The sequence below is a fragment of the Trachypithecus francoisi genome, unplaced genomic scaffold, assembly GCF_009764315.1.
Source record: "Trachypithecus francoisi isolate TF-2019V2 unplaced genomic scaffold, Tfra_2.0 Lachesis_group8, whole genome shotgun sequence".
NCBI lineage: Eukaryota > Metazoa > Chordata > Mammalia > Primates > Cercopithecidae > Trachypithecus > Trachypithecus francoisi.
Window position 1 is genome coordinate 68,791,559 of NW_022681473.1, and position 16,003 is coordinate 68,807,561.

General features: G+C 43.0%; 1 protein-coding gene across 3 annotated transcripts in view; it reads right to left on the reverse strand.

Moving 5' to 3' along the window:
• Window positions 1-16,003, reverse strand: part of INTS4 (integrator complex subunit 4) — a 110,278-nt gene that overhangs the window by 3,614 nt on the left and 90,661 nt on the right. For all 3 annotated transcript variants that reach the window (XM_033205904.1, XM_033205905.1, XM_033205903.1), the window contains 4 exons: window positions 8,874-8,933; window positions 6,272-6,431; window positions 5,909-6,052; window positions 1,565-1,685 (listed from right to left, as the gene is read on the reverse strand). In XM_033205904.1, the coding sequence (XP_033061795.1) occupies window positions 1,565-1,685; window positions 5,909-6,052; window positions 6,272-6,431; window positions 8,874-8,933 (485 nt within the window). The remainder of the gene's footprint in view (window positions 1-1,564; window positions 1,686-5,908; window positions 6,053-6,271; window positions 6,432-8,873; window positions 8,934-16,003) is intronic.

The following is a 16,003-nucleotide window of genomic DNA, read 5'->3' on the forward strand; positions in this document are numbered from 1 at the left end:
ATTAACAAACAAGGAAGTCTGCAATGAACTAGGATACCTTAAGAGCAAATGGGGCCTAGGAGAAAGAACCTTGAGCTTGGGGGCAGATCAGCTAACTCTGGCCTTGGCAATGACTTGCTGTGTGACCAGGGACAAGTAACTACCCTCTCAAGACCTTCCACGATCTTTTGAGCTATAGCATACTGTAATATGCTTTCCTGAGCCTTGTCCCTCCCAAAATGCTCCCACAGCATTTCCTTCCCCATATCCAGGATCCCTTCATCAGAAGGTATTAGAATAAGGAATCTACTTTCCTGTGGGGCCAGTGGTTTGGCAAATAGTGCAAAAACATTCCAGGCAGCTAGATTATGGAATGAGGAATGCTCAGGGAAGCACATCCTGGGCAGCAGAACCACTGGATGCTCCTTCAACTACACCAGGCCCACCGCCACTAGAACCTCAAAGGGGCTGCCCTAACATCCAACAGCTTTATCAAGTCATCACTACCCATCTAACACCCTGACAGAGAGAAACCATTAATAAAGGCCCAGCGCAGTGGCTCACGCCTGTAATCCCACTACTTTGGGAGGCCAAGGCGGGTGGATCACCTGAGGTCAGGAGTTTGAGACTAGCTTGGCCAACATGACGAAACCTTGTCTCTACTAAAATACAAAAAAATTAGCCAGATGTAGTGATGCGCACCTGTAATCCCAGCTACTCGGGAGGCTGAGACAGGAGAATCGCCTGAACCCAGGAGGGAGAAGTTACAGTGAGCTGAGATCACACCACTGTACTCCAGCCTGGGCAAGAGCAAGACTCCATCTCAAAATAATAATAATAATAGCCTTATAATTATGTGTTTAAAAACACAGAGTGAAAGAAAATTCCAAAGGCATTCCCTATCTCTAAAATAAACCACATTTGGTGGCATTAAACACCTCCAGTGATAGTGCTTCTGAATCATCTCCAATTATTTGGGAAACGCAACTGAGGTCAATTCTGCCCCCTATTCTAGGTTCTGCAGACTGAGGTCTTCTTAAGTTTTTTAAAGCAGCCTTACTGGCTTGAAATGTAATCTCCTTTGTACTTGTATTCTCCCATTTTATTCTTATGGATTAAAAATCCTCAAAATTCAGACATAGAAGTTGGAGAACGAAAAAAATTTTTAAAAATCCTCACAACTAATTTGTAGATTGAGAATTATTATTGTCATTTGGAAGATGAGGAAAAAGACTCAGAAAGGGAGAGACTTGTCCAAGGTGACAAAGCAAGTTGGTGGCAGAGTTAGGATAAGAATATAGTCTCCTGGTGTCCAGACCAGGGCCCTTTCCATGAAACTCCATTCTATCATAATCGCCTGTATATCTTCTAACAGAATCTTATCTCTCATGCAATCAAAGCACTGTAGCAAATTAGCCCAGATATACCCAGTTGGGCTTATAAACTCATTAAGGAATCAAGTTCAATTCTTAGAAGGCCTGATTCATCCACATATTTTTTTTCAAACTTTAAAAACCAAATGCTTAAGGGTAGGTGTGATCTCCAGCAGTATATTTTCCTGCACACCCTGGCCCTGACTCCTTACCTGTCCAAGCAGTGTGGGAGAGGTAAACCTGAGTGATGAGCCGGTGCCGCCCTGGGCCAGGATTCCGGAAGTCTGCAGGCTTGGGGTGAATCATCTGAGCCTGGCCATCTGGATATAAGACCTAAAGGATGACAGAAATGAGAAAAAGAGGCAGAAGCGAGAGGAGCATTTAACAAAATGGATGATGACATCTGTTGTGAACCTCAAAGCACAAGAAGAAAGATGACACCAACTTTCCTAAGACAGCCTTGAGGGGAGGTCAACACTGTAGACATCTCTATTCCCCTGATCCAGCATGAAGCAGTGTCCAGTAAACATTTCCTGAATTCATGGTGAATGAGTAATATGAACAGAGTGTCGCTATTAAGCGCAAGGACAGGTAAGAACATTAATTCTGATTATGAAAAGTGTTCTCAGGCACCTTCACCAGAAGAGCACTCCCTCCCTGGTTCTGAATCACACCATGGCCCAGCATCCATCACCAACCACCAGTATTTGGAGTTATTTTATAACTGCATTCTCTCCACTAAAGCAGCTAGGAAGTCCTTTATCTCTCTTTCTACGAAGAGACAGCTCAATGAAGGGTCCACTCAAATCATTGGCCAATTCTTTAAGTCTCACGAACTGCGACAGAGTTCTTTCCTCAGCATTCTGGGGGACCTCCCAGCTCCCTGTGTAGACAGCCTACTATACTGCAGCATACAAAGGAACTACAGGAACAAATGAAGATTATCCTAGGACCAGGACTTGCTCTATGTAAATATGCTAATGAAGGCAGAGTAGGGAACCACACAGGTCTTCCAATGTTGAAACTGTGGTCAATGTTGAAACTGTGGAAGGCATGTCTCACCCACTTGCCATATAATCCTTCATGTCTCCTCAGGTCATGGGGCCTCCCCCTGATTCTACACTTTTCTTTTTCTTTTTTTTTTTTTTAAAGACAGGGTCTTACTCTGTCACCCAGGCTGGAGTGCAATGGCATGATCATAACTCATGGAAGCCTCAAACTCCTGGGTGCAAGTGATCTTCCTGCCTCAGCCTCCTGAGGAGTGGGGATTGCAGGCACATGCCACCACACCAGGTCATTTTCTTTTTAAACTTTTTTGTAGAGACAAGATCTTGCTATGTTGCCCAGGCTGGTCTCCAACTCCTGACCTCAAGTGATCCTCCTGCCTCAGACTCCCAAAGTGTTGGAATTACTGGCGTGAGCAACTGTGCCGGGCCTACCCTTATTTCTTTTTCTTTTTTCTTTTCTTGAGACAGTCTCACTCTGTCACCCAAGTTGAAGTGCAGTGGCATGATCTCAGCTCACTGCAACCTCTGCCTCCAGGTTCAAGTGATTCTCCTGCCTCAGCCTCTCAAGTAGCAGGGATTACAGGCACCTACCATCATGCCCGGCTAATTTTGTATCTTTAGTAGAGATGGGGTTTCACCATGTTGGCCAGGTTGGTCTCGAACTCCTGACCTCAGGTGATCCTCCTACTTCAGCCTCCCAAAGTGCTGCGATTACAGGTGTGAGCCACCATGCCTGGCCACCCTTATTTCTTAAAGCTGCTACTCCCCAATCTAGTTCTAGGCTCCAAGCTCCCAAACCTACTATAGAAGAAAGATCCACGTGTGTCAGTTTCCTGATCCTTATTATCTTTAAAGACAAGTGCTTGGGCTTCTTTTTTTTTTTTTTAAGAAAATGAAGGGGAGGGCCGGGCACAGTGGCTCACGCCTGTAATCCCAGCACTTTGGGAGGCTGAGCCAGGTGGATTACTTGAGGCCAGGAGTTTAAGACCAGTCTGGTCAACATGATGAAACCCCTTCTCTAATAAAAATACAAAAATTAGCTGGGTGTGGTAGCACGTGCCTGTAGTCCCAGCTACTTGGGACGCTGAAGCAGGGGAATCGCTTGGACCTGGGAGGCGGGGGTTGCAGTGAGCTGAGATCACTGCCACTGCACTCCAGCCTGGGTGACAGAGTGAGATTCTGTCTCAAAAAAAAAGAGAGAGAAAAAGAAAGAAAAAGGGCAGAGGAGGGATGAAATAGCAATGATATTGGGAAAAACAAATGAACAGGGGCCACAATTTTTGTGTTCAGTGGGCATGGTGGCTCATGCCTATAATCCCAGCACTTTGGGGGGCTGAGGCGGAAGGATTGCTTGAAGACAGGAGTTTAAGACCAGACTGGGCAAAAAAGTAAGACCTCCCCCAATCTCCACACACAAAAAATTAAAATTAGCCAGGTGTGGTGGTGTGTATCTCTAGTTCCAGCTACTGAGGAGGCTGAGGCAGGAGGATCCCTCGGACACAGGAGTTTGAGGTGACCATGCCACTGCACTCCAGCCCAGGCAACAGACAGAGACCTTGTCTCAAAAAAAAAAAAAAATTCCCAGCATTCTCAGCAAAACTGTCCTTGGTGAAAGGCCTTGACTGCTCTGTGAAACGGTTGCTGGAAGCCTTCTTTCATTTGTCTACTCCAAAAGTGGAGCTTAGAAACCTATGGCCCAAATAGGTCAGAGGAAGGAAATGGCCAGTATGAATGATCATCAGGTAGAATACAGTAACCTAGATTAGGCTTACAAAAGTGTTAATGAATGGAGTTCTGCAGAGTCTGCTTTAAAGAACAGATCTACAGTATTTTAATGGGGAATGTAATCTCAGTGTCATCTCTGAGGCATGTTTACTGCTATATCTTTATCAAGCACCTGAAGTAGTGCCCAGAACAAGAGGGATGATTCAGGGTGTGGTGACTGGACTGGATGGCACTTTCGAACCACTGGAACTGTCCCACGATGGGGCAATGAGTTTCCTGTCCCTCTACCTATAAGGTATCTAAAAGGTTTAGCCTTGCATGTGGTAGATGTGCTTTGAAGGGGGTTTTTTAGGAGACATTCTAGGAGATGACCCTTAAATAACCTGCCTACAATCTCCTTCATGCTCAGTTGATCAGTGAAGTTTTTTTCAGGGACAATGTGAAAAAGTAGTTCTGCTGGTAACACGGACTACATATTAGAATCATCCATGAACTCTTAAACACTAGTGTCCATGGGCCCTATTCTCAGGATTTTGATTTAATTAATGTAGGCTGACACCTATTCATCTGTTCTTAATGCTTTCTGAGTAGTCCTACAGTGCAGTGAAGGTGGAAAACCACTAATGTGGGGAAAAAACACACACACACAAAAACAAACAAACAAAAAAAAACGCTGCAATATGCAATACAACTTCACAGCTAGCTCAGAACTAGTTCTCTGCAGGTCTCATAATTTATAATAATTCCTGCTTGGAAGCCAGAAGGCCCATTCCTCTACTGTCACCATAGCCAAAAAAAGCATCATCTTTAAGGTCTGATTCATCCTTACCTCCTCCAGGAAGCCTTCTCTGCCTGTTCCAGCCTATTTTTCTGTCCCCTTATTGTACTTCCTGCCAGTGCTTGCATCCCTGCTTTGACTCATATCCCTTCAGCCCTTCTCCCATATCCGTTGTGCCCTTCTCCTTTCCTTTCCTGAGCCTCCACCACACTCCAAATTGAGTACTCTAAAAGGTTCAGCCCTGCATGTGGTAGAGGTGCTTTGAAAGGGGTTTTTTAGGAGGCAGTCTAGGAGATGACCCATCCTGTGCATGTCTACTCACCAAACCCTGTTTTCTAATTGCCTGCCCATTTGTATGTCTCTCACTGAAACTGTGCACACCCCGAAAGCAAGAACTGTGACATATTTACCTTGGCAACCACAGCACTTAGCACTTGCAATAGAGTAAACACGATTGCACAGATGGATGGAAGGAAGGATGAATGAGTGGACAGATGGATGAATGAAGTACTACCATTTCATTGTGAGGCTTAACTGCACTGTCTAAATTGATTAGTGTCTCTACTACATTTCTCACGTGTATCTATTACATCTATATAACTTGGGAAAGAATATTTCCTAGTCATCGCCTTTTCCCATCCATAAATTTTACCTGCCAGCTCACTGACTCACAGACTGAAAGGAACTTGTTTATTACAGTTTTCTGTAACAAAAGACCAAATCTTAACGTCACATTACAAGACTAGAAAAGGTCTTATCATTTAGTGAACCCTTACTGGGTCCTGGGGGCTTTAAATACATTATCTCTTTATGTCAACTCCTCCTGTTTGTTAGTTGTAGAATCTGAGACTCAGAGTTTAAAGTAACTTGCTCCAAACCACACTCAGCAGTGGTTGAGATTCAAGCCTAGGTTCTTTCCCGTGGAGGCTCATTTCTTCTCCTGTTCCAGTTTCTGTCCCTCAGGTAGAGACTACAGGGGTACTAACATTAAATACTTCAACACAAGGTCAGTCTAGAAGCTCCATGAGGACCCACACTCGACAGACCTGGACCTTAACAGTGTTCTGAGGATCCTGCACATGCTCCAGGGTTGCATCAACATCCAGGGCCACCACCAACCCGGAGGTAAACCGCAAAGGGTTGTCTGACTCGCCCGCTGGCTCGATGATGGTGGCTGAGGCTTTGTGGATCTGTAAGCAAGAAGAAAATACTATGATTCTAAAGCCAGGTCATTCCTGGATAAGAAAACACAATCTTTTTTCTGTCTCCTTATCTAATGAGTGGGCATGTGGGAGCCACTCAGAGGAAGAGCCTAGCCCAGCTGTTCCATTGGTCAAAGAAGATCACCAAGGTAAAGATTTTTGTCCGTCTGGACAGATTTGGCCTGTAACGGCCAAATAGACCCTGACCTGCTCTGGAAGCGGGAGATGCAGGAAGGCACTCTGTCGCAGCATGGTCTGTAGAATTTTGACCACTTCTGCAGGTTTAGATGTCATGAGTCGGGGCATAAGGTCAAGGAGTTTGTCCACAAAGCTGTCCTGCAAGTGGGGCAAATCAGCGATGAAATACCTAGAGGAACAAACAGAAGCAACTGACTCATTCAACTGTGTACTCATTCACCACAGGTTGGGCCCCAGACACCTACCAAACCCTAAAGCAGGAAGAATGATGAAGTGAGAGGACCTTGCAGTTTATGACCAAGATAGACTGGTACCTATACAAACATGCCTCACTCATATGATCATCAGAAAGGCCTCTGTTTACTGATAACCATTATGTGCCAGGAATACTCTTAAGTGTTTTACATGATCTTATTTAAGTCCCAGCAATCCTATGCATCATTAGAATTTTTATTTTCATATTATAGATTCATTAATTACTTTAACAAATACATTTTTAAGACCTATGAAGCACCAAGCACTATTTCAGGTTCTGGAAACACAGTGAACAAAAGAGAACAAAATGATTGCTTCAATGGAGCTTGCATTCAAGTGCAATGGAGCTTGCATTCAAGAAACACTGAGACTCAGAGGGGATGATGCCACATTGAGGCTCAGAAAAGTACGTTACTTTTGGCTCGGACTGATCCAATTTTGTGCCTTGTGCCAAGGGACAGTCAAAAAATATCTCACTGAGGAGGTTTGATATCTTATGCAGGAACTCAAAGGATGAATTAAGAACAACAGATGAAGAACTTTGGGGATTCAGAGCTATCATCTTCCCAAAAATCTTTTCAACCCAATGGTGCAAAAACAGACTCTCTAAAGAATCTAAAGCCAAAAGTAAGGCATGAACTTATTTCAGATTCAAAACTAGAATTTTTTTTTTTTTTCTTTTTGAGACGGAGTCTCGCACTGTTGCCCGGACTGGTGTGCAATGGCATGATCTCGGCTCACTGGAACCTCCACCTCCCGGGTTCAAGCAATTCTTCTGCCTCAGCCTCCCGAGTACCTGGGATTACAGGTGCCCACCACCACGCCCTGCTAATTTTTTGTATTTTTTAGTAGAGACGGGGTTTCACTATATTGGCCAGGCTGGTCTCGAACTCCTGACCTCGTGATCCACCCACCTTGGCCTCACAAAGTGCTGGGATTACAGGTGTGAGCCACCACACTCAGCCTCCAAACTAGGATCTTAAAAAGCCAAGCTAGATGGTACAATTTGCTAGAGAGCATTACCTGCTGGTGAATGTAGTATTGCAACTCAGCCCTATAAGCTGTCATCATCCAAATGACAAGTACAGAGTCATAAAAACCTCAGGTTTGGTGAACTTCATGAGGGCAGAGACAATGAGTGGAAGAAATGAAACAGACTTCATCTCAGTGCTTTAAGATCCTATGTCTTCTCTCAGTATTATTCTGCCAGCATACCAAAAGTCTGGTCATTCCCTCGACTCCTATTTCTTCATCAAGCTTTCCATTCAACTACTGCATTGCTTCGATGGATTCATTCCATATAAAATTCTGAAAAAATACATGTATTCTACAAAATAAAATTTACCTACAGAATTACAAAACAGTTGTTTGTAGATTATAGAGAAATATGCAAGTGTAAGAACAGTGTGGGCCTGGTGCAATGGTTTACACCTGTAATCCCAATACTTCGGGAGGCAGAGGCAGGAGGATCTCTTGAAGCCAGGAGTTTGAGACCAGCCTGAGCAACACAGCAAGACCCCATCTCTAAAAAAATATATTAAAAATTATCTGGGCATGGTGGCACATGCCTGTAGCGCTAGCTACTCAGGAGTCTGAGGTGGGATGATAGCTTTAGCCCAGGAGTTCAAGGGTGCAGTGAGCTGTGCCAGCCTGGGTGACAGAGTGAGACCCTGTCTCAAAAAATAATAATGAGGTCAGATGCGGTGGTGGCTCACACCTATAATCCCAGCACTTTGGGAGGCCAAGGCAGGCAGATCACTTGAGGTCAGGAGTTAGAGACCAGCCTGGCCAACATGATGAAACCCCATCTCTACTAAAATTACAAAAATTAGCTGGGTGTGGTGGCGGGTGCCTGTAGTCCCAATTACTTGGGAGGCTGAGGCAGAAGAATCACTTGAACCCAGGAGGCATAGGCTGCAGTGAGCCAAGATTGTGTCACTGCACTCCAGCCTGGGCGACAGAGCAAGACTCTGTCTTAAATAAATAAATAAATAAGAATGGTGTGAACGAACAGTGGTGAAAAAAATAGATGACTAATGATTTTTTTCAACAAACGTATTTACACGTTTTCTTCATATTACTTGTCTTTTTATGGCCTAGCTGAGTGCTAAATGCAAGTGATTCCTGGTAGGTTTAGTTTTGAAGCTCTAACTTCAAAGAAGTTTCTACAACATTAAGGAAAAAAACCAAATTAGGGTTTTTTTCCTAATTTAAGGTTAACGACATGGCCACAGATGATAGCTTGGCTGCACTAGCTATACCAAGGAATGTGATTTGTGATTGTTCCTATTGCCTGCAAGTGCTATCCTCCGTGTAACCAACATTTAATAAGCCAGAAGAGTTATAAAATACTTACCTCTGAAAAAAGTCCACTTCTTGTAAAAATTTTTCGCACATCCCAAATAAGGGATCGAGTCTGTAGAAAAGAAATGTAAAAGGATTTGCCTGTGAAATCTGCCAACTGAGGAGGACCAAAAGTCCCAGAAACCTGAGCCTAAATTAAAGGAAAATTAGCATATTACGCTATAAAAATGATCTCTAAAAGTAACAGAAGACTCCTAATGGACCTGGTGGAAACACCTGTCGGGATCCCAAGACCTGATTAAACCACTGCAGTGCCCATTAAGCTCAAAGAATATTAAAAATCAAAGACTATCACACGCTACACTTGGCACTAGACTCATACGAATACAGGAGAGAAGCATAGCATGTGGGCAGTACAGTGTCAAGTTCCCCTTCTGCGGGAGTCCTGGAGTCATTGGCATCTCAGCTAGTATGGTCTCTATACCTACCTGATTTAGAGCTCATCTTGCACATGAGCTGTCAACATTGGGATGAAAGCTCCCAGATAGCTGTGTGGACTGCTGCAAGATCTATCCACTTTCAAGAATTATTGCACTCAATGAAGCCTATAGCCATTGTATCTGCATCTTGAAACTAGTTTATTTATATTTCCTTCTGGTCTACACGCAGTTTACTCAGAGATCATTTTTTCCATAGCGGTATAGCCTACTAATGTAGTTGACACTGTAAAGGCTCCAAGAAACATACCTAAAAAGTTGAGTAAATTCTTATGCAAGAGGGGAAAAGGTTTTGTTACTACTTTGCCCATGGACACAGATGGTGTTCCTTCCTCTCTATCTTGATTTATTTGGCCTCACAGTACTTGAGAACATTTCATTTCAGGAAAAAGTTAATGCATACCTAAATAATCCAGGCAACATGCTAGGTCCATATGACTTACTAAGTTTTGACCTTTGTATGTTTTCTTCCTATTTCTTGTATGTAATTTCTGCATGAAACTTCCACTTGTTTTCTTTAATATTTTATTCATTGGAGGAATAAAGTTCCCACTGAGATAAAACAAGTACTCTTTCCTTATATAAAAATATGTAAAAGAATCATGTTTAGTCTTTTTATTAAAATATAGTCTCCTTGGCCGGACGCAGTGGCTCAAGCTTGTAATCCCAGCACTTTGGGAGGCCGAGATGGGCGGATCACGAGGTCAGGAGATCGAGACCATCCTGGCTAACACGGTGAAACCCCGTCTCTACTAAAAAATAAAAACTAGCCGGGCGAGGTGGTGGGCGCCTGTAGTCTCAGCTACTCAGGAGGCTGAGGCAAGAGAATGGTGTAAACCCGGGAGGTGGAGCTTGCAGTGAGCTGAGATCCGGCCACTGCACTCCAGCCTGGGCCACAGAGCAAGACTCTGTCTCAAAAAATAAAAATGAAAAAATAAAATAAAATATAGTCTCCATGAGTAGACTTTGTATCCTTCATCATACATTTCCTAGCACAGGCAGCATTCAATAAGTATTTGCTGAATGAATAAAAAATGGGCCCGAGGGTAGATGGCAAATGGAAACCTACTCTGGAAGCAACATTCATTCTAATTATTTTCCTGAAAAAAAAAAAAAAAAAAGTAGCACTTGAAAGTTTTTAAACTAATCTTCTACCAGAAATGGAAGTGAAATTTCATAGTGAGGTCACCCACCAAAGACCACAAGGAGTAAGAGGGCTAGAAGGGAGAATTCCAGCCAAGCAGGGGCACAAAAGAAAGCAATTTGGCCAAGCAGTGTCATTTCCTTATTTATTTCCCTGATTATATAGAGAATCATCTTGGAGAGACTCCAGGCAGTAAAATACAAAAAGATTTGGGAACTCTCCCCAAACGTCAAAAAACACCAGGCATCCTCTTCAACATGCCATATATATGAAGTAGGCCTCTAATACTAAGAACTCCTACTTTTCCTTTGGTGTGAGGGAAGGAAAGCTATGAAAGTGAGGCTCACTCGGGGCTAACAATCATTAAAGAAGAATACAAATTACCAATTTAAACTAGTCTAGACTTTCATTGTAAGTATGCAAAGACAATGGAAAATGACTAGGTGTTGTAAACGACAATCAGGAGCTGTAAATAAGACCAAGCAGTTCTCAAAAACAGTTAAGGCAAGAAAGCACAGAAAACTTTTTTTAAAATTCTAATCAACAACCTCGGTGAGAGTTAACAGGGATTTAAAAGGATATTACACTGACAAAGCAAGAGAAACTACTACAGAAACAGCAGATGAAAAGATGAGAAGCTTTACAGCAGGAAAAAGAAAAGAAAAAAATAGTAGAGAAGCACACTTGGAAATAAAACACATAATAATGAAATCAAAGTCAACAGTTCAGAACAGTGGAATCGACAACAATGTAAACTGAAGTGATAAACTAAAAAGAGCATATTAAAGAATTTACTGGCCAGGTGCGGTGGCTCAGGCCTGTAATTCCAACACTTTGTGAGGCTGAGGTGGGCGGATCACCCGAGGTCAGAAGTTCAAGACCAGACTGACCAAACATGGAGAAACCCCATCTCTACTAAAAATACAAAATTAGCCGGGTGTGGTGGCGCATGCCTGTAATCCCAGCTACTTGGGAGGCTGAGGCAGGAGAATCGCTTGAACCTGGGAGGTGGAGGTTGCAGGGAGCTGAGACTGTGCCATTACACTCCAGCTGGGGCATCAAGAGCAAAACTCTGTCTCAAAAAAAAAAAAAAAAAAAAAAAAGAATTTACTCAGAATATAGAATAGAAAACAAAGAAATTGAAATTACAAAAGAAAAGGTATAGGAAAAACAGATCCAGAAAATCCAGTGTTCAGTGTGACAGACTAAAGTGTATAGAAGAAGTAAAGAAATAATGGGGGAAAAAGAAAATCCCCAAGCTGAAAACAGCTGATACTTCAAACTCCCACTGAAGATCAGCAAGAATATTGAAAGAAAACACATACCTAGATATATCCTGGTGAAATTAAAGAAAGAAAATTTTAAAGGTGTCAGCATGAAAAATAAGCTGTAGGGAAGAGAACCAGGCTGACATAAGACATCCAACTGTAACATTAAATACTAAAAGGGAACGAACATAGCAGAGGCAGAGAGTCTCTATGAACCTATTCTGGTTTGGCGGGGGTTGCCCAATAAAATAAATAAATAAAGGCACCATAGCAATATGGAAATATTGGAAAAGAATTCCATTTATGTATGAGAGCAAAGGAATTTAAAAGGCGACGGAGAACAGTGGTGGCAAAGCTGTAGCTAAACTTATAAAGATTATAAGTGGTGGCTCATGTCTGTAATCCTAGCACTTTGGGAGGCCGAGGTGGGAGGATCCTTTGAGTTCAGGAGTTCAAGACTGGCCTGGGCAACACAGTGAAACTATGTTTCTATTATTTTTAAAAATAAAAAATACTTTATAAAAAAATTAAAAATAAAAATAAACAAGGATATAGAAGGATTATGTACTTAACAACTTTAAAAGATTATATTTATAAACATAAAAATTAATACAAGCTACATTATAAAAACATAATCAGCTGAAACAAACTTCCAAGTTTTTTTTTTATTATTTTATTATTATTATTATTATTATTTTGAGACGGAGTCTCACTCTGTTGCCCAGGCTGGAGTGCAGTGGCATGATCTCGGCTCACTGCAAGCTCCACCTCCTGGTTTCAAGCCATTCTCCTGCCTCAGCCTCCCGAGTAGCTGGGATTACAGGTGCCTGCCACCACGCCCAGCTAATTTTTTTTGTATTTTTAGTAGAGATAGGGTTTCACCATGTTAGCCAGGATGGTCTCGATCTCCTGACCTCATGATCCGCCTCGGCCTCCAAAAAGTGCTGGGATTACAGGCGTGAGCCCCCGCACCCAGCCATATTATTGTTATTATTATTATTATTTTTTTTTTTTTTTTTTGAGACGGAGTCTCGCTCTGTCGCCCAGGCTGGAGTGCAGTGGCGTGATCTCGGCTCACTGCAAGCTCCGCCTCCCGGGTTTACGCCATTCTCCTGCCTCAGCCTCCCGAGTAGCTGGGACTACAGGCGCCCGCCACCTCGCCCGGCTACTTTTTTGTATTTTTTAGTAGAGACGGGGTTTCACCATGTAGACCAGGATGGTCTTGATCTCCTGACCTTGTGATCCACCCGTCTCGGCCTCCCAAAGTGCTGGGATTACAGGCTTGAGCCACCATGCCCGGCCTATTGTTATTATTTTTAAGAGATAGGGTCTTGTTCTGTTGCCCAAGTTGGAGTGCAATGGCATGATCATGGCTCATTGCAGCCTGGAACTCCTGGGCTCAAGGGATCCTCCCAACTCAGCCTCTCAAGTAAATAGGACCACAGGATGCACACCACCCATGTCCAGCTAATTTTTCATTTTCATTTTTTAGAGACAGGGTCTCACTATGTTGCTTAGGCTGGGGTCAAACTCCTGGCTGGGCTCAAGCCATCCTCCTGCTTTGGCCTCCTAAAGTCTGGGATTACAGGCATGAGCCAGTGCATCTAGCCCAAATTGTTATTATTATTTAGACCTTAACTGGCCTAAATTATTATTATTATTTTTTGAGATGGCGTCTCTATCGCCCAGGCTGGAGTGCAGTGCCACGATCTCGGCTCACTGCAACCTCCGCCTCTCCTGGGTTCAAGCAATTTTCTGCCTCAGCCTCCGGAGTAGCTGGGATTACAGGCGCCCACCACCACGCCTGGTTAATTTTGTGTACTTTTAGTAGAGATGGGTTTTCACCATCTTGGCCAGGCTGGTCTTGAACTCCTGACCTCGTGATCCACCTGCCTCTGCCTCCCAAAGTGCTGGGATTACAGGCGTGAGCCACCATGCCCAGCTAACTGGCCCAAATTATTTAAGCAGTAAGAGACAAACAAAAGCATACTAAAATCTTCATCTTGATCTCAGATCATCTTGATCTCTTAGATCATCTTTTTTTTTTTGAGACGGAGTCTCGCTCTGTCGCCCGGGCTGGAGTACAGTGGCCGGATCTCAGCTCACTGCAAGCTCCGCCTCCCAGGTTTACACCATTCTCCTGCCTCAGCCTCCCGAGTAGCTGGGACTACAGGCGCCCACCACCTCGCCCGGCTAGTTTTTTTGTATTTTTTAGTAGAGACGGGGTTTCACCATGTTAGCCAGGATGGTCTCGATCTCCTGACCTTGTGATCCGCTCGTCTCGGCCTCCCAAAGTGCTGGGATTACAGGCTTGAGCCACCGCGCCCGGCCTAGATCATCTTGATCTTAGAGAGGTGACCATAAATTCTGTTTAACTTTTTATGCTGATAAATGTAAGTTCAGTATGTTCATTAAAAATATAAGTAATAACAGTATTACTAAAACTAATATTAGTTAACATGTATCAAGTATTTATAATGAACGTGACAGACACCATTTTAAAGACTTTGCCTGTAATAATCCAACCAGGGGCGGTGGCTCACACCTGTAATCCCAGCACTTTGTGAGACCAAGGCAGGTGGCTCACTTGAGGCTAGGAGTTTGAGACCAGCATGGCCAACATGGTGAAACCCCATCTCTCCTAAAAATACAAAAAATTAGCTGGGCGTGGTGATGTGTGCCTGTAGTCCCAGCTACTTGGGAGGCTGAGGCATGAGAGTTGCTTGGACCCGGGAGGCAGAGGTTGCAGTGAGTTGAGGTCGCGCCACTGCACTCCAGCCTGGGTAACAGAGCAAGACTCTGTCTCATAAACAAATAAAATAAATAAATAAATACATGGTTTTGCATATAATAATTTAATAACCCTTACAATTACCCTGTGAGGAAGTGGTAAGTACTACTATAATCTCAATTTAACTTATGAGAACAAACTGAGGCCAAGAAGTGTTAAGTAACTTGTCCAAGGGTTACTTAGTTTGCAAATGGTAAAGTCAAGATCTGAAGCCAAGCAGTGTGGTACCACAGCCCTCTTAACCAGTATGTTCTACTGCCTCTCACTTGAAGAGTTTAGAATTAGGGTGCATAATTTTCAAACCCCTGGAGTAAAAAAGAAAACAATCCAGCAAAACTCAGAAAGAAAAAAAAAGAGCAGGAATGCATACAAATGAAAAATATAGGCTGGGTGCGGTGGCTCACGCCTGTAATCCTAGCACTTTGGGAGGCCAAGGCAGGTGGATCATCTGAGCTCAGGAGTTCGAGACTAGTCTGGCTAACATGGTGAAACCCTGTCTCTACTAAAAATACAAAAATTAGCTGGGCATGGTGTTGCACGCCTGTAATCCCAGCTACTTGGGAGGCTGAGGCAGGAGAATCGCTTGAACCCAGGAGGAGGAGCTGAGATCGGACTACTGCACTCCAGCCTGGGTGACAAAGTGAGACTTTATCTAAAAGAAGAAAAAAAGAAAAATATAAAATATTATAGCCTGAGTAAAGACCTAAAAACATTAGTATCTTTATATAATGACATGACAAGATAAGTATATTATAATGTTGGGTGAAAGGAATAGGAGGCAGAACAGCAAAGAATGGTATGATTCCCTTTATGTTATTGTACACACCTTTATAATCTATGTTTGTATGGTTTGGGAAAATCTGGAAGTATACACATGAAATACTGGCAGTTGTTTTAGAAGTGGTAGATTACCAGGGAACTTTCACTTACCCTGTAATATTTTAATTTTTGTAACAATTATACATAAACTAAAAAAAACTTTTTTTTAAAAAAAGTATAGATGCCATCACACAAGCACCTTTGTTTTTTCAGCTGTAACTGGCACATAGTAGGGATTAAACGTTTGTTAAATGAATATATGATACCTTTTTTTTTTTTTTATGACGGAGTCTCGCTCTGTCGCCCAGGCTGGAGTGTAGTGGTGTGATTTCAGTTCACTGCAACCTCCGCCTCCCGGGTTTAGAGATTCTCCTGCCTCAGCCTCCCGAGTAGCTGAGACTACTGGTGCATGCCACCACGCCTGGCTAATTTTATGTATTTTTAGTAGAGACAGGGTATCACCATGTTAGCCAAGATGCTCTCGATGTCCTGACCTCGTGATCTGCCCACCTTGGCCTCCCAAAGTGCTGGGATTACAGGTATGAGCCACTGCACCCGGCCATATATGAATATCTTTATGATTAAATGATTCTCTGACTTTATGAGGTCACTATCAAGATAAGTGAAAAAATAAAATATTTTATTTTTCAGGATGTCATTTCT